The following is a 24,931-nucleotide window of genomic DNA, read 5'->3' as shown; positions in this document are numbered from 1 at the left end:
ACAGAACATCACAAGGACTGCTACAACTTTTCCATTTAATCACTAATACTAATGAATGAAATAGCCTATAAAAAAACCACGTGGTGTAACAGTTTTTCAAGGCAGTGATGCTCATGTGATTTCCTGCTACAGAGAATATATTGAACCTATTTATTACAGAATAGAATAGCCCTATTATATGCATTTAGCTTTTTAGATGAAAATACTGGTATTTAGTCTGAAGTGTATCAGAATTGTCTGACAAGATCTCTATCTAAAGTAAATCACACTGACTTAGGCCAAGAGTGTGGTTCAGCAAAGCTAGTCATTTTCAGTTACTCTAATCAGTGCAAAAAGATTCTCAGGACTTTTATACCTTGGAAAACCACTGGAATATTAGCTTTTGAAGAAAATATAGATCCCTTTTTAAATTTATTTCTTTTCGTGAACATAGCTTCCTAATGAAAGTAATTTCTACATGATGACAGCAGCAGAACATTCCTCCCTGACCACTTACTTATCTAAGAATTCCACTTTGCCCTCCACCAAAAAAGAACTGGGGGAGGAGGGGAAGATACTGAGACCATTTTTTTTCCAATCTTTAGCTGATACTGTACCATAGGCAGAGCCCTCCTATTGATACATAAGGGGTCTTTTACACATTGGGTGTTTCTGGTAAGGTTAGTTTCTTCACGTAATAATTTCAGCTGCAACATTTAAAGTTAGTGCCCTTCTCTGCTTTAGCAAAGAATTTGGAAAAAAATGCCCTAACAGATTTTAGGGAATGCAAACCAACTGTAAAATAGCCCAAAGCTTTTCTGTTTTACTTTTTGGGGCACTTCTTCCTCATGCCTCAATATGTCTCCTGTTCTCTAAATGCCATGTAACAAAACGGCTCCCTTTATTTGGGATGAATCAAAGAGTAGGTGCTTACCTGTAGGAGTACTGCTGCGAAATGAAGAGGAGGGAGTGATTGGAGGGGTGACTGGAGGAGTAAGGCTTCCACTGCTGTGGCGAGGTGGAGTAGATACATTCCCACGGGACACCGTACTTGATAAAGTCAAAGAGAGTTTCGGCTGAATCTTTTTCTTCAAAGACTCCTGCTCACGTCGAGCTGCATCAGTCATAAATCTAGAACAAGGACAATCATGAGGATGAGAGCTTTGAACCACTTTCCACCAGCAATCTTTAGGTAAAGGCAAAGGGTTTTTTGCCCTCAGTGACCCAACGGAGTTTCAAACTCAGTCATAGCAAGTTCCTCTGCAGCACACAAATTTAAAGAATACAAACTTCTCCGTCAATAACTTTATGTGTTCAAGATCTGGGCCATTTCCTTCTGATTTCAATAAAACTTACATTAGATACTTGCATCATGTGCTAACACACAAGTGTTTTTTTGAATTCCAACCAGACCTCAGCATTACCAACAGTAATATAATGACTGTACTCAGTCCTTTACAGTAACTACATTCAATCATTCTGTGAAAAAGTAGCTGGGAAAAATGTTAGCAGCAAACAACCTTCAATCTGAAGGTCAAAAGAATAGAATTAATTACTTTGTGTAGATATGTAATTTTCAATAGGATAATCACATCCTTTTACTAAAGGTTTTAGACAACGTTGCCTGGCATAAAAGATGTCTAATTGCAATTCCTCAAACTGGAGTTCCCAGCTCCTGAAAACCAAATGAGGTCTCTCTGTAGAGCTCTGTACAGGCTGCTGAAGGCCTCATGCAATTCGAGGTTCATCTCTGTGGGGTGCTGAGAGGTAACCCCAGCAGCATGATGCAAGGTGTGCACCAGTAGCGCTGTAATTCCAGCAGTGCAACTTTTTGCATGGGTTATCTCATCTGGAATAAAAAGAGCTTTTTTCACTTTTATTTTGATTCCTTTCAAAAAGGTAGAATTGAACTGAAAAAGACCACTTTTATTCCAAGTACATACAAAGAGTTCAGAAGACCTGAAGCTGCTTTGTGCTGACATTCAAAGCATTGCTGCTGGCACCTGTATTAACTCCCACTTGAAAAGGCTGGGGGTCCCCCCCAACAGGATCTCTGCAAGTCAGACTTAATGACTTAGCATTGGAGAGACATTTTAATCGTTTGTCTTTCCCCCTCACTGCATATGGACATACATTAATAATTATGGATATCTGGAAGGATTCCTAACACAGGCTAAAGTAAATCACCTTGTCCGTACAGCCCTCTGTCCTTGAGGCTGAAGTACAAACTACACCTACCAGTGAATAAAAACAATATGCACTAGCACACGATACAGAATAAAAAGTTAAGTTACACAAGACAAGCATTTGTCTGACCATAGTCTCAAAAAACTATAGCATAAAATTTTAGGTACCATTAGAGCAATAAAGATGTATCCTGTCTGTCCATACCATGAAGGCATTAATAAGTGGATCTTTGCCATGATAAGTAACATCAACACACAGACATTAATAAACAGGTATGTGACATGACATCTTATCTTCTTTGAACTGAGAGAACAATACATCATGTCAAGCCCAGATATGGCATTTTTATGAAGTTAATATTTTAAATGCAGATATCCACAGTAACAGTTGAGTGTTAAATTTCTCTTCTTCAAACAAGGGTGCAGATGATGTTGACAAAACAGTCCTCAAATGGAAGCCTACATTTCATTCAAGAAAATAAAAGGATCTTAATAAAGTGGGCATTCAGTACCTATTTGCTTTCCTCTAACTAGGAAATGTCTAATTCACTATTTTTGCAATTTGTACTATGATGTATGCTTGCTTCTGGATGGGAAGCCTTATTCCTTAAGAAAATATTATGGTAACATTATAAATCCTTGAAAATTTGGAGGATAACTTCAACTGTGAGATATTAAAAGCAGCAGCACGAAAGTTGCTCTTTAGTAAACTCAGCCACAAATAACAATGTTAAAATAATATTGAGTTATAACCACTCTGGTTGAAGTCCATAAAACTCAGGAAAATGTGAACTTATAACTGAAACTTCTCCCTGTCCTCTTAACTCATTCCCATTTGGGCTAAGCATGTAAAGCATATTCCAAAATGTCATTTGTTGTCTACACTGAGAACCTGAGAGAAATGGAAGGCAGAGTCTGTTGAGAAGTTCAGTTTCCAATATCTCACATACGGAATTAACCTTTTCAGAGCCAAATAGTCCCATACATGTTTGCTGAAGCACTGGAAGTGCTGTGGTTTTGAAAACGAAACTTGTTTAAATGGATTAAAAGAAAACATTCTTCAGTATTTTAACGGAAATGCAGTATCATACATGTGTCTGACTATGGCAGTGTTCTTCAAAGCTTAAAATATAAGCACTTTAATGATGGATATAGAATGACATTTCCAACTAAGTCTTTAATTTTCATGTTGGAAGTACATTACGGTTGCAACATCAAGTGTTCACGAATGAAACATGCTGGAATTAGGGTTGGATACTGGTCTCTAAATTACATGGCTGAATAAAATTTTCCCTGCCTCATTTAAATGCACAAGATATCTGGGAAACAGGAAATGAACTGTAACTAAAAAAGGCTGCTCCAAGACCACTTAGGTTAAGTCCCATCTTCTTGATAGTCTGTCTCACCATCTTCAAACACATCTCTTTGCTGAGCAAAGCTACCTCTGCTTTTTTCAAATAATTATCTACATAACCCTGCCCCTCTAGTTCCACCACTGTGCAGATTTCAGTCACCTTCCCTATTGCATATGATTTTGTGTACACCTCATAAGCCTCTCTCCCTCAAACCAATACATCACATAGGTGCAGTGAAACAAGGAGGATCATTCAGCTCCCAGCCACTCATTAACCCTGTTCTGAAAAGCATAAGGTTTGAGTGCTTTCTTGCCAACGGTTCATAACATCAGGCAGGAGTGAACTCTTTCTAAAGAAATCTCTTCTACACGCATTTTTTCTTTCCTTACCCTTTCAACCTTCCTAATTATTCAACTCCCTGCTCCAAAACACGTGGGTGCAGTGATTTCTGAATCCAGTGCTTGCAGCAACTTTAATAAACATGAGCAAAATATAGTTTTTCCCCCCTTCTCATTCCATGGAATGGTTCAAGTATTTTTATTGAAACTTTCCCAAGAAATTCAGCCTGAAGGAGACACCCAGCATGGAAAATTTCAGCCCAAACAGATGAATGCTGGCAACATAAGCAACTGAAACAGTCTTATAATGGAAAGTGTTGCACAACCTTTCATATAGGTGGTAATATAATACAAACAGCGTTAGCTCTTGTTACCAACACAGAAAGTCACAAAAAAGCAGAGGCTATGCTCAAGTTAAAAAAACCATTTTAGAATCAAACCTTTTCCAGTATTTCTAAGACTTGTCACCCCCATAAGCATTGGAGTCCAGAATGAACAGAACACACTCTTAGAAATTTCCTGGTGCTATTAGCATGCACTGCTTCACGATCATGCCCCAGCGTGACTCACATGATGATGTCAGAGTTGGTTTATCATAAAACCTGTGCTACACACAATGCTAAGACAGTTTAAGAGCTGCGGACTCATACACCTAGACTGAGGGTAAGGGTTATAAAAATGAGCTGCAGATAAACTGAAAGGGAAAAAAAGAACCTGGGTTGCACTCCAGAACGTATATTCTTAATAGTTCTTATCAGGGCATGAAGTACCCTTTCCTCCTCTTCCTCACTGCTAGATCTTGCTGATGCAGGAAGTCAGCCCTGCTTGGGCCAGCTCTGTTGCCGTGTCCACAGACATTCACACTGACAGTAAAGAAGGTGCATCACAGCTACCTGGTTGGATTTGAGTATTAATTTGCTACATTTCGTTTCTTCATGATCTAGTCTCTAAAACATACACCAACAGAGGACACGTCACAATCACAAGCCTACTGTTCTCCAGTTACCGCGTGCACTGTTAGGAGAAAGGAGGGGGATTATTCTGAGCTTGCATAACAAGCAGATTACACCACACCAAGACTCAACCCCAGGATTGCTCCACAACATTGTCCAGCTGCACACAAGCTTAAAAAAATGTACAGCACTACCTGACAGTAACAAATATACCCTGTCCTGTGCCTTACCACTGACAACTAGTACTAGCCCACAACAGGAAAAGATAGCAGAACAGAATTAGTTCTGACCTTTTTCATTACCAGATAATTATGGAAAAACATTGATAGTAGCATTCAGGTCATATTCACGTTTGCCTAATTTGGCTAACCTGCCCTGGGAAAGCCTGTCACCTTTACGAGAACACGAGAACGTGCTGAGCTTCCATCGCTTATTTTTCAACAGATTGCTCCTTAGCCTGACACTTGCTCAACTTCAAGGTTGGAAAGAGAAGAAAAAAAATCCATGGTGCTCTATTACAGATTTGTCCTGCCTTCTGGTAGTATTGTATTTAAATAAAAAGTGGTCAGACTTACTTGACAGATAGGGCACACACTAGCTTGCTACCTACTAAATTACATACATACACGAAAGCCACGCATTAATTCTCTTGCTACTCTTTACACCCATTAGACTAAGGTCCTTAGGGTACCTGTTTTTCCCCTCAGTCTTTTCCCATTTTTGCTTCAAGATGTTTATGCTATTCTTTGCCAGTGCTGTAGCAAGAAAAATAATGAGGTGGGGATGGTAATTTGAGCTTTCAGTCTTCCTCATCACAGTAGCAATGTTTAGGAAAAAAAAAAGGCTAGGATGGAAAGTACTTCCAGTTGTATGGTATTTTAAAACTTCAGGAGATCTCTACTTTGAAGAGGGATTAGGAGAATCCACTTCTCAAGGGATGACCCCATTTCAGTAGGATGGGATTCAGTGGACTCCTCAAGTCAGGAGCTGTCCTCCATACCTTTTGCTTTGTCTTTTCTTGTAAAAGCAGCAAAGTGGTTTGACTTAACCAATGCCAGAAGGAAGAGACAACTGTTAAGTTGAACTGCTATTGGGTTAAGGAGAAGTCTGGTGAAATCTAAATTGTGGGAGTTCAGTAGTACTTTTTCACAGACAAGTTCACAGACTTGGGCTGTCTTGTCTCCTGGAAAGGATGAAAAGCTTTTCTCAGTTGAACTTGGACAACACTGGGCCAAAAGAAAGACAGTCAATATACCCAGTAATGTCTTGCCACACTATTTATGTGATAATGAGGAAAGAAATATATGAGCAAGTTTTAGACCATCCATTAGCTCAAATAATTTGATGAACACCCTTGAGCACTTGGACATACCATTCTTTGTAGTGTGGGGAAAACAGAAGTATTCTGCAGCTCTTTACAGACCTTCTGCTTCACAGAAACTAGCAACAAATTTTTTTCTTTAGAGATCTTTCATTATAGTTTTAAAAAAACCCTAAAAAGAAACATTAGTGTGAAAAAGCCCCATTAAAACCATGCATAATCCCCCACATGCCTCCACACTATTTAGATTACAGAGTATCTGCATAGTACTGAAGCATATGATTCATACAAAATCCCCTTTGGATTGTCTTGCTTTTTTTCTAATTTCACAAAAACCATAACAAGTGGGGAAGAAACAGCCCAAAATAATAATCCCCTCCCAATTAGTCTCTCAAACCTGTATCGGATTTCACAACAGGCACTAACCAGATCAAACAGATCATTAAAGGGCATTTCTAAGGTTTGGGAAAGAACTCTTCCAGCCCAGTATTCATGGCAGAAACACCACACATCTGTGCTGGACTTCAGCATGCTCATTCACTGAGATCAGGTCTTAAAAGGGAATTCAGTGTTCATTCTCAGTGCCAGTTGTATTCAGACTCATCTATTGAAAGCTTTTCCTATGTTCTAAATAAGGAATATTTATGAAAAATTGATGAGTATCTTAGATAGGACAGATTCAGATTTCTTTTTATTATTAGCCTTAGGGATAATTCATTGCCGGTACAAGTCTTTCATTTCCATTATTCAACCAGTTCTCTCAAGATGTAAAACTTACTGCTATGAAATCAGCTATAGAGTAATACATATTTTTCTGAATATTTGCATCTTAAGCCAATGTAGTAGAGATTATTAGGCTGCACATGTATCTTAAAAAATTTAAATTCCATTTCTGCCTCATCACTGAAAGACTCGAACACAACATGCAGTCACACTCACTGCTGTCAGTAGACTTAAGGCTGCAACCTTAGGAAATCTGCTAAATATGAGCAAGCGTTCAGTGGGTTTACTTTAGTTGTCTGCTCTTCACACATTCTTAAAAGCTACAATAAGACACAATAAAACATTCACCAAGGAGATATTTTGCGCTTCTAGCACGGAAAATTGATTCAGAAGATTGAGTAATTTCATATCTAAATGTGTAAGTGGAGCTAATAGACAGTGATATGCCAAATAATCTATTACCACTCAAATAGAATAAAAAGAAACCATTCCAAACCATCTAATTGCCTACAGGAAAGCGTGTGTTTACACCTCAACTCATTGTTAATCAATACAAGGCAGGGTTAAAAGCAATGGAAAGAAGTCTAGTATCTCTCTTGATTTTGGGAATACACAAAAACATCAGTGTGCATTACACTTCATACTTCGGTTAACAGAAATACCAAATACTGAACATAAGCCCTAGCTTTCCATTTTATAATTATTTACTATATTATATGTAATATAATAAAAGCCTATGGTATTAAATACATGAATTTTAATATTTTCTTTTTGGAAAGGAGCTCTTTTTCATCTTCTTTTTGTCTTTCTTTATTCTGTTTTCTTTTTCTTCTGTTTTTTTCTGCTTACACTTGTTTTCCTATATCTACTTTTCAAGAAGGACCAAAATAATATTTAATTTAAAATTAAAACCAAGCAAACACAAATCAGTTTTGTATGTTCAGCCCATCACAAAAATAGCTGTTTACCTAAAATTCAAATGTAGGGATTATATTTTTGGTTTTTGTTTATTTTTTAAATGACATGGTACTTTTGCCCTTTCTTTCTTGAATTTAGGTAATACAGCAAATAAAAAATTGAGGACTTTTTTATTTTATTTTATATTTTAATTGAGGACTGCATTTTATTTTATATTCTTTTTAAATTGTCAAAAAAAATACACACTGGATAGATAACATTAGAACAGTAACATAATCAGGGCAGATACAGTCTTATTTTAGATATTCCGTTCATAATAAAAATTCATTACTTATTCCCTCACCTGATGACAGGAACTCAAGGAGAAGCCCATGCTGTCTTTCTGACGTTGTTAAAATAAACAAATGACATTTCAATGTTTAAAAGGAACAAAATCAGAGCTCACCAAAATTCAAGAGAGCAACAGTAATTTCCAAAACATTAGAAACATACTGCTAGTTTTCTTCCTTTCCCTTCCCACCCCCTCCCCAGTTTTTTCCATCCTATCTTGAAGTGAATGAGTGAATTTCAGAAAAGAGCTATAACTTAGGTGCATCTTTAAAATTCTGTAATCTCCATGGAGTGAGAGACAATAGTTGAACAAAAGAGATACTTGAAGGAGGCAATTTGCAGGAAGGCACCAATCACTTGATATTGTTTGGCGTGATATTTTCACCTATCCTACAAATGCAGAAGAGTTTAAAAAGTCACGCTAACTCTCACATCTGATGAAAATGCTCAGTATGCTGTGTTCTGCCTTGACATAAACTTTTTTCTTATCAAACTCATTCCAGAGTTTTGCCATTGGTGAAAAGGACCATTTGGATGGTGTAAACCACTTGACTTTCTTGCAGTTGGGACAGATTTTTAAGATGCTGCAGCAAACCCCTGCCTTTAGCGTGATGTAGCAGTTCTCATTTCAGAAATCTTCCTCCCTGCACTCACGAAGTGGCTTATTGGGACATACATCAGCCTTGGCTTTGCTTGCAGCCACTAACGAACAAACCAGCCCTTGCCTGCTTCTAACAACAGATACTTTATGCATTATTGCCTAATTAATCGTTGAATATAACATCATGAATCCTCACATTCCAGTTCATACCCTTTTTAGTATACAGGAATAACGTAATGTCACACAGCCATAAAATGTTACAGAGACCGTAATGAGAATCTTAGCAGGCATAAATACTGTGACATGAAAAACAACTTCTTCATTTAAAGTATTTTTTAAACCACATAATTTAAAAAATGCACCCTGACAGTTTTTAAATTTGTATCATAGCAACAAAACCCCGGAATTAATTTTCTTAGTATGACTGAAGACAATCTCAGATGAAAGAATAGTGATAGCATCTTTTCAGTAATATTTTAACATAACCTATCAGTCATTAAATTTAAATATTTTACATATTGTTATTTCACATTTTATGACTTGCTAGACTACTCTAAGCTTTCACATGAATGAAATACAAAATTCTTGAAAGCAGAGTAAAAATTTAACTTTTACTTTAGTGAAAGTACAGGGGTAATAAATTGTGTTTGCCTTCTTATTTGTAGAAATTATAAACTTTAATAAATTACTAATGTCTTTGGAGAAAATGGAATTAAGCTGCTCATAGAATAAAAAATAAAGAGTCTGTATGTCCTAAATTTGACTCTAATCTCAAAATAGTTCTTATGTGGGACTAGGTAGCGTATCAGCCCTGCTCTGGCTCTCTGCACAGGCTCCAGTATTGTCAAACTGCCTAGCTCTGGTAGCATGTTTTACATTCAGATGTGCTTAACGTAAAATATCATATTTTTTTCCATTACTGGTCCACCCTCCTTCCTTCCTGAAGAGCTTATTGTAACTATTTATGTAAAAACAATTTCTTTCAGTCAGCCCTACAGAGAAGTAGATCTGTGTATGCATGACACACGCTTTTTACTGTCGGACTTGGTTTCGTTTTATTGATGCCTCAAGGACTTCAAGAAGCAGGGAGCTGAAATGTTGGACATTTTATTCTTGTAATGTTCCATTCATGTCCGGCTATTCTTGTGTCATTCTGTACTGAGTTCTCCTGAGAATTCAAGTCAACACCCAAAGACAGATTCATTATGCAAGAATTTAGAAAACAGATATTATCACAAAGCGTTGCTTATAAACACTCCAAGGATGTCTAATATCAATCTGCATAAATAAACCAATCTTCAGTGTTTTACACAGTATTAGTCAAACACATTAACCAACACATTTTTCAGTCTTTCAGAAATGTATCGCATATACAATGTCTGCCCTGGCTCCTCCAGGCTGTAAGCAATCCGGAATATCCATTCAACAAAAAGATGGCAAAAAGAAACTGGTAGTAAGCTGCATAATAATGCATTCCTAAAACCTACAGATGCTGTTTTTCTTTCAGAAACAGACACCACAAAGTCACTCACAATGCATTCACTGTTTGATTTTATTTTTAAAGGAACTAAATCCATTTGTGAAAACACTGATACAGAACATGATTCTTCCGTTGAGAAAGAGCATTCAGCTCAAAGATGTTCTCCCAAGCTTAAAATATAAGTGAAGATTTAGATGGAGAAGCATTTTTTGAAACTGATTTATGAATCTGTATTCAGAGGACTGGGTGGGGTAAAGCTTATAATGGAAAATTGCAGCAATCTTAACATTAGGAATGTGAAATGTCTGGTCTTAATAAACCAAGTTTTCAGGCATCGTGAGTTGTTTGAAAGGACGATAGCAACTTACAAACAATTGAGCCCTGCTAAAATGGCAAACTGAACATTCCCCATTCTTCAGACTCTGCTGCAATGAGTCACAAGTCTATCAAACAGCTGACATGAAAGATTCCTTCTTGAAGGTAACAAAGTTCCTTCCTGATGAACAAAGTTCTATCCTGGTGAAGACAGACAAGGAAAAGTGGAGAAGGAAGAAGATAACCATCACATGTGTGTTTGCTCTTTCATACAAACAGAACAATGAACTCTCATTTCTGTAATTATGTGCTATTTTAAAAAAAATGTACTTTTCTACACTTTAAGCTGATTTGACTGACAAAGTTAACAGTTCGTTATGTAATCACTGTTTTAGCAGCCTGGGGAAGGGGAAGTACCTAAGAACTAAGAATAACTCCTGAGGTCCCATTATTTAGCTGTGAGGTATAAAAGCAGAACACTGATTTGCATTTTGAAGTTTTGTCCCTCTTAGTCTCACGATGTGCTACTGCACCAGACCCAGGCACGTATGGGAATGCAGCAAATCCCCCAGTTTTGCTCAGTCTAACAGGAAACCATTCCCTCGCATCCCTCACTGGCAGCCACCCTCCCACCTCCAGCTCGAGTGATCTGATGAAGCCAGCGAAACCCTGCTAGGATGCGGAAGAAAAGGACTGACATCTGAGTAACTAACAATGCACTGCCTCTCAGGCAGACAGCAGGGAAGTTCCTTCAGCCCTGTTTGATCTGCTTCGCTGGCATTATTGCAGAAAGCCGGTTTTTCATTAGGTAAGAAAAAAAAAAACCAACTCCAAAGTTGTGATGCAGCCTAAGTGAGGTTAAAAATGCACCCTAACACAATGAATGAAGAGAAAATAGATGGTGTAATACAGAAAGGCCCAGGAGTTGCAAGTGGAAAAAAGTATAAATTACTATTTTAATTAATTTCCTAATGTAAAACACAGCTGTAGTAATGTTGGCAAATATCACCTGCCTGTTTTAAGTTTGTTAAATGAAATCATGCTCTTTAATTGGGTCTTAATGTACAAAAGTATGTTTTATTTACTTTTTATTACAATATCAGTATTTTAACTTTCAGTTTGCTTGTGCAAAAGCTTTATAAATTACTTGAATCACTTAAATCTGAATACTATAATCTGCAGTTACAATGTACCAGTTTGAGTTTCAACAATTAAATGCCTTTTTTGTGGACTCCCGCTGCTATGTGAACTAGCTGTAGGCTATTAAAATAATGAGTCCGGACTGAGTCATCTGATCTCAGCCTTGGTGCAAAGCCTGAGGAAAAGGACTTAGCCCACAATTCCTAGTCTGTTTACCAGACTAAGACCAGACTGTTGGAAGCGTTACCCCAGCGCTCCCTTCCCCCCCCCACCCCGCCCGCCCATGGCCGGGGGAAACGCGGTGTCACAGAGCCCTCTGCAGGCAGCGGCCACCGCCCGCACCACCTCACATCCCTTGTCCCGTCCCGCTGCCCCGCATCACCGCCCATCCCCATCACCGCCCATCCTTCCTCCCATCCCCATCACCGCCCATCCTTCCTCCCATCCCCATCACCGCCCATCCTTCCTCCCATCCCGCTGCCCCGCATCACCGCCCATCCCCATCACCTCACATCCCTCATCCCTGCCCGCATCACCGCTCATCCTTCCTCCCATCCCGCTGCCCCGCATCACCGCTCATCCCCATCACCGCTCATCCCTCATCCCTGCCCGCTGCCCCGCATCACCGCTCATCCCCATCACCTCACATCCTTCATCCCTGCCCGCTGCCCTGCACGACTGCCCATCCCTCGTCCCATCCTGCTGCCCTGCATCACCACCTATCCCCATAACAGCTACCCGTCCTGCCCTACCGCCCCAGAACAAGTTGCCTACATACTCGCCCCTGTATTAAGCATGGCCTCTTCCAGAAGGGCCCAGAAAGGCCTGTAGGCCAAGGCAAGGTGGGATCACAGGATGGTGGAAAACCCACACCAACAGCATCTGCGAATTTAGGGTGCCCTGAAGATCTCACTTTGAAAATGTGTGGATTTATGATGCCAGGTGACACAAGGGAAGGGAACTCAGTGGACTAGATAGGTTTCCTCAGCTTGCATGCCACAAAACTACCACAGATTTGGCCACATGAAGGATGCTTTAGACAATTTGGCCGCATTAAACTCCATAAATGTGAAACTCTCTGTCAGTGACAGTAATGAGGAACAAAACCTCAGTCTTCCCCTGCTTCACAGAATGGATGAGGTTGGAAGGGATCATCTGGTCCAATCTCCCTGCTTAAGCAGGGTCATCCTACAGCACACAGCACAGGATGGTGTCCAGACATTTCTTGGGTATCTCCAGTAAGGGAGACTCCGCCACCTGGCAACCTCCTTGGCCAATCTGTTCCAGCGCTCAGTCACTCACAGTAAAGTTCTTCCTCGTATTCAGGTGGCATTTCCTGTACATCAGTTTCTGCCCATTGCCCCTTGTCCTAAACCCTCCACCTTCAGAGAAACACCACCTGCAGCACCTGACACAAAGAACAGGAAAATGAAAACCATCTGACCTCTCACACCCTCCAGAGGAACCCAAAAGCACTGTCATTCACTTTATTTTCAACAACACAAAACGCATCTTCCTACAATGTCAGTGTATAAAGTACAGAAACACACGGCACGTGCACATGGTGCTGCCTAAAGCAATACCTATCTCAGCTTGAACTGCAGCTGGTATCCAGGGACTGCTGTAATCTACACTAGTTTTAAGTTGGTTTGTGTGCCAAAACATATAATTTATCTATCTCCTTGATCTTTCTGCAGTTTTTGATGCTGTATGAATAGATGAAGGGAAAATAATTAAATGGAGCACTTTCTCTAATGACTTTCCACAGCTTTTTTAGTAATTTACCATCACCATCTACACTTACCACTCTGGAAAAGATCTGACCTCTACCTTTTACACTTTCATTCTTTACACTTCAATCATGTTTACATATATTATCCATACTAGAATTTCTGCCTTGTTCTCCAGCAGCTTTTCCTCCAATTTAGGTCTTCTGTCCTGATTAAGAATCCATATCCTGAATTTAAGTAGCACTGTATTGCTGCTTGCACATGTGTTCATCTATATCTACACACACAGACAGAGATTCATGGATACACATATACACGTGTCTATTACATGCATACATATTAATTAAATTTACATTTGTATATTAAATACATATGTGTATTCTTTTTCATTTTAACAGCCAAGTGAAAGCAGTTCTTTTGAGGGCCAAAATAATTAAATAATGAAGTTTAAAAAATGCGTGGTCAAGATAATATGACTTTTGGAGAGCTGTTACTCAGGCAGCACATACCTAACAGGATTCAGCACACACAACAGAATTAGCAATTTGTGTGATTCCTGATGGTTCTCTAAGGTAAGCCCTGATGAAAGAATCTGTTTTGAGAAGAGGACCACAGCACTTATATAAAGACAGAAAATGTTCTAACCTGTCCTGTAATTTTCAATTTTTGAAACATTGTTTAAACGCTTGACAAGTTTGCAAATACACCTGGAGAATATCTTAAAAGCGCAAAACCCAGAAAGTAAGAATAGAGAAATGTAACTATTAATCAAGATTCAAAATAACCATAATGAAGTGTGGTAGTGTCTGACACGATTTTTGAATTTCTGAAGTTGTCAATACTGAAGCACGATGCCATGGATGAAAAACATTGACCAGCATCCCTTTCTAGTTCTGACACTGTTGCCAAACAGAGGGAATGCGGCAGAGAAATTTTAGCAACAGCCTCAAAACACCACTACCATTGTCTCCATTCTTCAGCCAGTGCCTAAGCCTCTATGCCACAGTATCTTGCAACACATACTCAAATTTCAGACTTATTTCAACAACCTGCAAAAAGCTAGTCTAAGAAATTCTTTAAATGCAAATTTCTGCTTATCCTATGTAGATCCTAAACAACACCAACAACCTCAGTGCAAATATTAGCCACGTTTAATAGCTGGCCTGACCAGCTACAGGGACTTCAAACCTCTGGCCCTCTCAGCACAGTGGTTCCCACAAGTGCATACTTAGCGGTTCCTCGATGGTCTAAAAAATTATATTAAACAGCAGTTCATTAGAAGCCAGAGGGTAAAATTTGGTGTGTTATGGCCTAAGAAAACACTGAGTGTTGACTCTGGTCTGCAAAACTGCCATGCTAGAGAACCACTGTCTGGGCTGAAAGGCACATGGCCAAGGTTTGTTCCCACTTCTGGCCTGAGCATCAGACATGAACCTGTATGAGGGCATTTCTCAGCTGTTCGTCTCACCTAAAATGCTGACCTGGGCCAAGTGGCCCCCCCTTGGCAAGCGGCAGTTCTCTCACATCAGCAACACCATGTAGAAAGAGAGAGCTAAAAGGCAGACAATTAAATAACTTCTTGTTGCTTGCTTGTCACAAAAACTTCACCAACTTTCCTTTACATATTAACACAGTACTCTCTTTGGAGATGAGGACTTAAAAAAAATCTTTGGCATATTGATTTCCAGATTTAATTTTGCTCACAGGGGCTAAAAATCTATTAAACCTTCCCACTCTCCTTTCTGCTCTGTCCACTTTCCAAGTCTGTTTTGGCATATTCCTACCACATAAACTAACCACCAAATACCAAGAGACTAAAGAGATACATGTCCTTTTCTATTTCCCCAAAACCTATGTCAAGCACCAGAGGAGACATTTTAAAATCTACAGAGCTGGGAAACACCTATGGACTGCTGTTAATATAAATCAGTAATAGCTACCCTTAATGCTTTTCATCCATCAGTCAACATCTGCGGTAAAAAGCTTAAACACTTTCAGTACAATGCACTGACACAAAATACTGTTTCTTGCAAATCTTTAAACAAGATTTTTTAATCTTTGAATAATTCAATCCTCAAAAATGTTTTAGCTATTTCTAAGGCCAGCTCCTTAAAATTGATTTTTCCCTTCATTTCTGTATTTATCAATCAAACAAATTCTAAAGGCTGTTTTATGAACAGGATCAAGGTAGAGCTCAGATCATGGCTCAGAATGGATTTCCAAAACCCATTTTATATAAATATTATGAAGTACAATGATAATAAATATTACGCAAATTTTCCTGGAGCTGACTTCCTAGAAATGCTGAAAGATAGCTCTACTCAGTCTTTCACAGTGGAGGGGGGACAAAGAAACTTTTCAAAGGAAGAAGAATTTTTTGTTTAACACCTGCAAATGCAAAAGCTGTGTGATGATCCACCTCCCCTCAATCATTATCTTTTTCCTTCAATGCTAGTGTCCTTTTCCTATCCAAACTAATTTTATAAAATATCTTTTCATTCAAGGAAGCCAACTTTTACTCGAACTGTCAATTCTTTATAATAAACTCTCAGCAGGACTAAACAATATAGGAATGGTACTTTGCAACAAATTTTACTCAAGAACTTTTAAGGCTGCTGGGATTTTTTGGACGCTCAGGTAGCCTTGCCCCTTGATGCAGACTGCTTTCGCTGAAGCAAAGAACTCTGAAATTGCCCTTGAATAGCATTTTCCTATATGAGTTGCATGCAAACTCTCACATATAATCAACTGAAATACTTAAAACTCCTCTCCACCACCTGAGTAACTCATGTCTGTCATGGTGCATTAATTGAGAGGAAAAAGCGAGAAAACCCTATATGCAGGGTCCATACCTATTTTAAAATGGGAGGCTCATAAAGGCCTGAATTTTAAAAGGCAAAATTTGAATTTAATAAAACTTATTAATTTTAATGACAAATATGAAAATGAGAGTAATCGAAGTAATTAAATTAAAAAAAATTACAGTGATTTTGGTATTTGTCTGAAAGCTCTATTTGTCCCTTAAAAACAAACAGATCCAGTCACTTTTCAAAAGCTGTTGAGTAATTACTTCAAAGCTGTCAAACACTCGACTCAGGTAACCCTAAATAAGATTTTCAGATTTATCAGAAATTAGGATGGATATTGCTGAACATACTCCTGGAGCTGAAGCATTCTTTATCCTAGCAGCATCAAAAGACTAAATAGATACCATATTTTTATTTGCTTTTGCTGCAAAGTAATGTAAAGCCCCGAAAAAAAAAAAAAAAAAAAAGAAAAAACCAAACCACCACTGAGAAATGTGTACTTACAGTAAAAAACATGTGACATTTAGCACCAGAAGTTATCCCTCCCTCTCCCCCAAGTTAACTCCTTCTCCCTTGGGTAATAAACTTCACAGTGATAACAGCTCATCTGCTAGCAGGGGTGACATATCAGCCACTTGCTGGAGCTGCTCAGCACCATTTTTATCCTCATCTCCCACGGACACTGGAGAAATTGAAAACACTTGCACGAGGTGCTCAGCAACTTACAAAATCAAATACCAACGTCAGCGAGCTTCAGCACTGCTTGTATCCAGCAATGCAGTGAAATGAAACCATCAGGGTCACCCCGGCACTTGAGTGGGAGCCAAGGTAAGTGGAGTAAGATGGGAGTGCTGCCACAAAAGGACTTGATACTGAGGGTGTTCACATTATTGTCAGCAGCAACTCAAAACAGTGTATGGCAACCTGACAGGACAAGAAGCTGCAAAGATGGATCAGAATGTGCAGACTGGGCAGGATAGAGAAGTTAGGAGGAGTTAAGGTCCTTAAGGACAAAGTCCCATGGTAACAGACAAGGAGGGCTAGTTAAAACTCAGCTACTGCAGGGGAAGCTCAGTGATAAGAAATAAATAGATAAAATGACATTCTGATTCCAATGAGCTGTCCCTTTATACCTGTCCCTCAATTATCAGGATTAGTAAGGCATTGCCCAAATCTCTAGTTAAAATCTACAGCATGTCTGTGAGCACCCACGAACTCAGTGAGAAAACTCTCTGGACCCTGATCACTTGGTTCTCCCAGTACCTTTCCAGCTGGAGGGGAGCATCTCTGATCTGCTACTGCACAACTGAAGGAACATTTTGGTACACTGTGTGCCTCAGTGTACCGGACTGCCAAGGGAATGGCAGCTGCCCAAGAGCTGGCTCAGCATGTGGGGCTGCAGGCTACAGACTGCTCCCCCAGACTCACAGGCTTATTGCTGCAAATTCTTATACTCCAGAGTGTAATTTCAACATCAATGCTTTCCTCATTTAGAACATGGGAGAGGACAGGTGATAAGGATTAAGAGAAAATAACATTTGAGTATTTTCAGCCCAGCAAGGAAAGCCACACCACAGTCTCACAATTTAATGGCAGAAACATGAACATGAAAAGCATAAAATTTAAAGCAAACTCTGAGAGAAAAGAACCAAACCCCCTGAACACCAGCCCTCCTGTCCCCCAACCCACAAAACTGATGTAAGAGTGGAGGAGGGAAGCTACTCACAGTAATATTGGCAGTGATGAGCAGGCAAGAGCTAATGGAAGAAACAGAACACTTCAATCAGCCATGACATCAGGCTGTCAAAAACAATGGCTATTATCACATTAAAAATCCATTCAAGTAAACAAATCAAAAATAAAGATCAGAACAGAAAGCTCAAGACTCAGTTTACCAATGGATTAACAACTATCATTAGCTGGAAACACTCTAAAAAACCGATCTATGCAAGCTAAAATATTATTATCCATAATAATTGGTTTACGACCGTGAATGCCACCTCTCTGCCAAAATCTAGTGCTAAACCAGATAGACATGTTCTGTTCATTTTCTTTCTGAGAGTTAATGCAGTGGTCGACTTCTCTTTTTAAGCCTTTGGCTATCACAGCAAATTAGAAACTGGAAAGTAACTCTTCATAATTTTTGCCCATTAAAAAAAGGAGTCTTCTCCAGAGCACACAAACACCACAACAACCACAAAAACTCTTAAACTTTTCAAAGAGTAAATTATTGATCTCTGTGGATTATAAACATACATAAAGGCCCTTGAATTTAAATAAACAGAGGGGCAACATTATCTAATGGATGGGAATTGGAAACATTCTGGCTTCAAATTAAAAAACCCAACACCTAGTTAACAATAAGGAAGATTTACCAAGTGAGATTAAGTCTTTCATTTGGCTTCAGACCAATACTGGATGTTTTTCTAGAATATACTCATTACATCAAATTACATGTTACAGAGTTCAGGCTACACTCACTCCTGCTGCAAAAGAGTACAATTCCTTTGCAGATGTAGTGAGGGCACTTCCTTGCCTGTGTTATGTCTAGGTAACCATAAGGATCCATTCTGTACCATCAAAAACTTTGTAAAGCTTGATACAGGTATAACTGATCAGGGACCTGTTCACAGCTTTTAACTGTGCATATCTCTCATCAGCCATTTGAGAGAGCTGATACTCCATGAGGTGAGCAGGAAAGAACTACTGCATGTTTGGGAAGAACTGCCTTCCATTAGCTACTGAGAGCAAGTTAATCTCTCCAAGTCCCCACCAAATCATCTCCATGCAACACACATAAACGTTCTCATCTACCTCTCCAGCCCACTGTACTTCACTCACCTAATCCTGCTGGTTTACTCCACTGATATTGCCCTTGATGTAGAGAGAAGGGATTAATTTGACTAGTCTGAACTATCTCCTTGAGAAGCACCTCTCTCCTTCACTGATTAAAGAGGGAGGCAGTTCAGCCTTCCCTGGGCAGTCTAATCCCTATTTTCTGTGAACACCTTCTCAGTATCAACTACCAGATACTTATCAACAAGATACCACTGACCAGACTAGCGGTCTTTCACAACATGGTTCATTTTATTCTTTACATTAGCAGGCCCCTCCACATCCCCTCCAATTTTTACTACAAAATTTTAAGTCAATCTGCCAGGAAAATTACATAGCAGAGGTAAGGTAGGAAAGGGAAACCTGAATTTCACAAATAATTTTTAAGGTAAAGTACACAGAGGACAAGCAGCATGTGTCACCACTCTTAGGAATCCACAGAGTTGGCCTCTCAGGTATGTGTTGCTGGAACACAGCTTATCCCACGAGACCAAAAGTAAAAACTACCTTCCTACTACTAGATACTTAGGGAAAAGTACTTATGTAACTGTACAAGATAAGGCCACATGTCTGTGGTTCAGGCAAATTTCAGAGAGCTTCCCTTAGCACAGTAGACATACAGTAAGAATTTTTGTTCCAATTTGCTAAATAGAAGACCACAAAAGATGTATCATATCAATACTACAGTTGTCTTCATATAGTGGTTCTACGTTGTCATCAAAAGACTCTGCTTTCATTGTAAGAACTAAATTTAAAAATTAAGCAGTGGAAAAGTTTTTAGGTGCAAACCCCAGCCTTTTATGAAATATGAAGAATAGTTGCTTCTGTGGTGGTTTTGTTCCACTTTTCTTTTTCTTTCAATTGAAAACCTGGGGATAATCAAGATAAAAGCTCAAAAATACCATAAAGTTTGAGCTCTCTATATGTCCTATTTATTTCCACTCTGGAATAAAATGCTTTCAAGTATTCTGCCTATTTCACCATGTTGTTCTGAGTTTTGCAATTCTTAGTCAAGGAAATGAACATCACTAAGAAACTAGTAACTACATGTGGGAATAAACAGCTGAATCAGAATGTACTTTTCCCACTCCTCTGTCATCATCGTCCAGGAACTGATGAAACAGCCCACAATTGGTTTCTTTGTTGGGATAATCATCACTTTTGGGTCTACAAGATACGATCTCACTGTATTCTTTAAAAAAAAAAAAAAAAATTAAAACTAGGACATGCAGAGCTCTCATGAGTGCAGGGGGGAGAACTAACTTGAAATTTGGTATAAAGGTCAAGCTGAATCGGGAAAATTATGAGTTTCTTCTCACATACACAAGTGAAACAGGGGTACACCTCTTACAGTGTGAGAGATGCTGGTGCAGAGAAAGAAGCAACTAATTTCATGTTCACTGGAGGAAACCTCTGCTGATATCTCAAACAAAACTAGTTTCTATTTTATTTACTTGCAGGTGAGACTGCAATACAAGAATGTGTCTAAATCTCTCTTCTCTTCTTGTTGAACTCAAGTAGGGAATTCTCTTTCCATTGTTAATGGGATTATCTAGATATTTAACAGTTAAATAGACTTTCCTCGGGTTTTTCATAAGTTTAAGGCTCTCTGTTTTCACTTAGAAAACAGTCTTCTGCCAATATTTTTTGGTACATTTGCAACTGCTGAACAATGATGTGAAAATGTAATTGCTAACGTGCCTTAAGACTAGAATAAATACATGATTAATATTATTTTATTTAGGTATAGTCATATTTTTCTTAACATTTACAGAAATCTTGAATCATGGCACATTAATGAATTTTATTAGATTTCACAAGTTGCAGAAGATGTCTTCTATCAAACTAAGTCCAAATTTATTGCTGACAATCCTTTGCAATTTATGCTCTGATGAGAAATAAAACAATTCTAATGCAGGCTGCTCTAAGTACATTTTAGCCTAATCCACTACATCATATTTTATTTGGCTCTCAAGTTTTAAGCGTTTACACTTTCAGGACATGATTATTCTCATACGTTATAAATTGCATCTGGAGCTAGGCAACAGTATATCCGTTTTCAGATCCCAAGTTCCTTCTCCACTTGTCCACGTGGTCCTCCACTTAGCCAAAAACATCGCAGGGCCCTCGCCATTGCCTGAATAATTGGGCTGGCTAAACCAAAATCCATTTTAAAAAAACCCAAACCCATTCATTCTTAAGGATTCCCCAAGTGCTTTTAAGAAAAATAAAAAACAGCTTTACATGGGGAATGTATAACTTGTCTTGTAAACTCTCTCAGCCAGTGCACATAGGAAAACAACACAGGAAAGGTAAGAACACAGTCTCCGGCTGTCTCTGTCCTCCCCATTTTCATCTCTCAAGAGCATCCTAAAACCATGTAACGACACCTCAACTCTCAAATAATTCTAAACAGCCTCTGTGCGATTTCAGGTGAAAATCTGAAAAAAAATAACAAAATCAAGCTATTTTTATGCACTGTATTAGTTTTACTGGTTTTTTTATCCCTCGGCATCTTTATTATCGGCCACAGCCCTGTGATAACTGGCACTCTGCTTTGCAAATGAGACAGACAAGGTGAACGCTTGCAAAAAGCCACTAAAGAGCTGGAAACAAGGTATAAGGTTCTGTAGCCATTCTTACATTGTTTCACTTTGCCAGTCCAAAAGAAAACTCCAAAATTACATGCTCCTATAAGCTATTCTTGCACTGTAATGCTGTCTTTGCGTAAGGTTGAATTGTGGAAATTTAAAATTTAAGTAATGCCTCCCATTGCATGGACCTGCTATTTCTTCATAATGAAGCAGCCAAAATGAATGACATTTTAAATGTCAGGTCCCAAACTCAGTCCCTGCAGATGCAGTGTCAGTACCATGGAGCTATTCTTCTGAAAAGCATCAGGCTACAAGAAGCTTCCCCCAGGTGTGGACAGAATCCAGAAACCAGTGGTTGCCCCACCAGTAACTTGTGTGTTATGAGGAGTGGAAGACAGATGTCTATACCTAATGTCCAGGCACCTCACATGGATGTGGAAATACAGAATAAGTAACACTAACCAAATTATGTGTATCTGCTAGCATAGCTTTGCTGCAATTCAGTAGTTATATTTAGGTTGGTGACATTAAAAAACACAGAAAACTTCTCCATGATGTGTTTGGGATTCCAAATATGATGCAGCTAAGTCTGCTTGCCTGCATTTCAAAGCTAATGCTGAATTTTAGTATGTTTATGGTTTCCAGAAAATCAGGCTCATTGTCGAGTATGCTTTCGATCCAGCTAAGAGATAATACTTGAAGATAATACTTTTCCTGGACATCACCTTTTTCGAACTACTTCCACCTCAGTAAAAACTAATAGAAGCCTCTGCTGGTAGGCTTAAATGGATAATCCAAGGGTCTCTTATCCAGCCCCCACACACCCCTCGGCACTGTGGTTTATGCAAGGCGCTCAGCTGCCCAGGCAGGGAAATGTCTTTTTAATAAAGTGCAATGGTTCTATATCTTAAAAGAGTGCAGTAAAGGGATCCAGTAAAAGAAAAAAAAAAATAAAGAGAGAGAGAGAGAGAGAGGAAAATAAAATACCCAGCATTATGTTATCAATATTAAGTGTCAGAAGTCAATGACACTATTACTGAATAATTACTGAAAAATAATTATTGACATACAAATACTTTCAGTGTCACAACATGTTATTTTAATGGTTCTGAGAAATCCTTAAAAACATTATTGCTGATTATCCCTCTTCAGCAGCTCTCCCTGGATGCAGCCTCGGACTCTCCTGCCATCCCTGTGGAGGTGATGGTTTTGCAATCCCCTCGCCTGGCCCAACTCCTCACAAGGCAAATGGTTCCACCTTTCATTCCACACCAGCCTGCCTGTTCTCACCACTGTCTCTTCGCAGCAGAAGTGTTTGTGTGCTTGTGGGCAAGCTGGAACATGAACCTGGTCCAAGTGAAAGCTAACCCAACCAAAACCACGTCAGAACCACAAAGTCAGCACACAAAGGAAACAGGCAGCCTGAACAGGGAGAGGCAATCATCCCTTTCTCCAGCAGCACCGAGTTATGCCAAATGAAAGTGTTGACAAGTTTAGACTGACTTGCCTCATCACAGACACTTTCCACATATTCCTCAAATTAATTTTTTTGCATGACAAGTCTTTCCATTGCCTGTTCCCATTTTCTAATTCAGACACTGGGCTGGACGTACACCATGGGAGCAACTTCTGAGATACATTTGAGAAAAGGAAAGGACTTCAACTGTGCAAAAACCGAAATGCTATTTGTCACCACGTCATTTCCCAATTGTGAGTCCACTACCCATCTAGCTTAAATTAAAAAGTTCTGTAAAGAACAGAAGTAATGAAGCTGGATTTCCTAAGGACATACAAACCACTTCCTTCAACTTCCTACTGCAATAAACACCAGCTCCTCCTGTGTCTTCTGTAATTCCCTCCTCTCGTCTTCATTTTCCTGTGACCCACTCCCCTCCACATTTAGACCCAGATCTTCTTTCATAGTGTTTATAGTTGTTTCAACCACAACTGTAACCTCAGACAAATGTCTACATATTCACTGTAACCCGCTGACTTTCAATAGCTACAAAGTTCTCTGAAAATGAGGCCCATGCAAAGGCATATATGCAGTTGGGTCCTTCAACCCTCTAGTCACTTAGGAATCCTTATACGAACTCCTGACTCCTGGTATTGAACCCACCAACCTCAGACAGTACCCCTGGGAAACCTTCTGAGGATAGGCTGGGGCTTGCACTCAAGCCAGACCTTGGCAGCACGTAGGGAAAAGTTTAAACCTGTGCAACTTTCAGCTGCAGAACTGGAGTGTGACCCTACCTAGGAGAAATGGTCGAGGCATACCATGCCTGAATCCCCCACCATGTTTCCCACCTCTGTGATGGAAAAAATCAAAAGTTTGGGCAGGACAGAAAAGTCCAACTGGATTTTTTCTTTGAGGAAGCTGACCCTGGAGCCAAGCAGACACTTAAGACGAGCGAGCATGCACTGTCCCTTAGCAGGTCACACGTGTCACTCCTCAGAACCACGCAGTTTACAGGTGGTGGAACTTGGAGGCACCAGGGGACACAGAGAAGACTGTGGCTTAGCCACACCATACTACACACATCTACACATCACCTTGGAGAACACTGTCCTTATCTCTGCCTTTCAGGTGCTTCTAAAGTGGTATTAGATAACCAAATCCGGTAAGTAAGTTTAATGGTATATTGTTATTCATATGTAGGTGTAGAATTCTTACACTGAGAGATAACAAATTAATAAATCCCTCCCCCAACTTTTCTACCAAATTGTTATTTAAAAAGACATTTCCGTAGTTCAAAAAAAAATCAATACACTACTGCTACACTTTAGTACTTATTATCTAACATGCAATTTCAAGGGCAAATTTTTTAATGGAGCATTTAAGATGCTTTCTTAGGAAGTCTGGGTCTTTGATGTTAAATTTATGATTAGTCATTGCTTGACAATTGTAATTAATATGCTAGGTGATTTTCTGACTTGCTGTTCTCCAAGAGATGTTATTATTTGTAGTCTGTCAGTGTAACACACAAATTATGAGCTATGTTCACCCGTAATAAACTGAAATGAAACTTCAAAAATGACATTTATGAAGAAAAATGACAAAGTCCTTTCCACCATGAGAATGGGCATATCACACAGTCTGAAACAGACTCGGAACAGAAAAAAGTTTAAGTTATGTATTTTGAAATACCTGTCTGCCAAAAATAATTACATGCTTAAGAATAGATTACTCTTTAGCTGCAAGGTCTTATAAACTGGCCAATGTCACGCACGATCAAGGAGGAATTTTACACACACTGTAATTTTTTTTTGCCTGCTGAACACTACCATGCAGTCATTTTTCAAGACAGTGAAGCATATTAGTACAT

The 24,931-nt window shown here is 39.1% G+C and overlaps 1 protein-coding gene across 1 annotated transcript in view; it reads right to left on the bottom strand.

The window, feature by feature from the left end:
• Positions 1-24,931, bottom strand: part of JAZF1 (JAZF zinc finger 1) — a 188,334-nt gene that overhangs the window by 28,724 nt on the left and 134,679 nt on the right. Inside the window, exon 3 of the mRNA XM_032109087.1 lies at positions 914-1,110. Within this exon, the coding sequence (XP_031964978.1) occupies positions 914-1,110 (197 nt within the window). The remainder of the gene's footprint in view (positions 1-913; positions 1,111-24,931) is intronic.

Source organism: Corvus moneduloides, chromosome 1 (assembly GCF_009650955.1).
Source record: "Corvus moneduloides isolate bCorMon1 chromosome 1, bCorMon1.pri, whole genome shotgun sequence".
NCBI classification, from domain to species: domain Eukaryota; kingdom Metazoa; phylum Chordata; class Aves; order Passeriformes; family Corvidae; genus Corvus; species Corvus moneduloides.
Note: the sequence above shows the minus strand (reverse complement) of the source record. Positions and strands in the feature narration are given on the sequence as shown.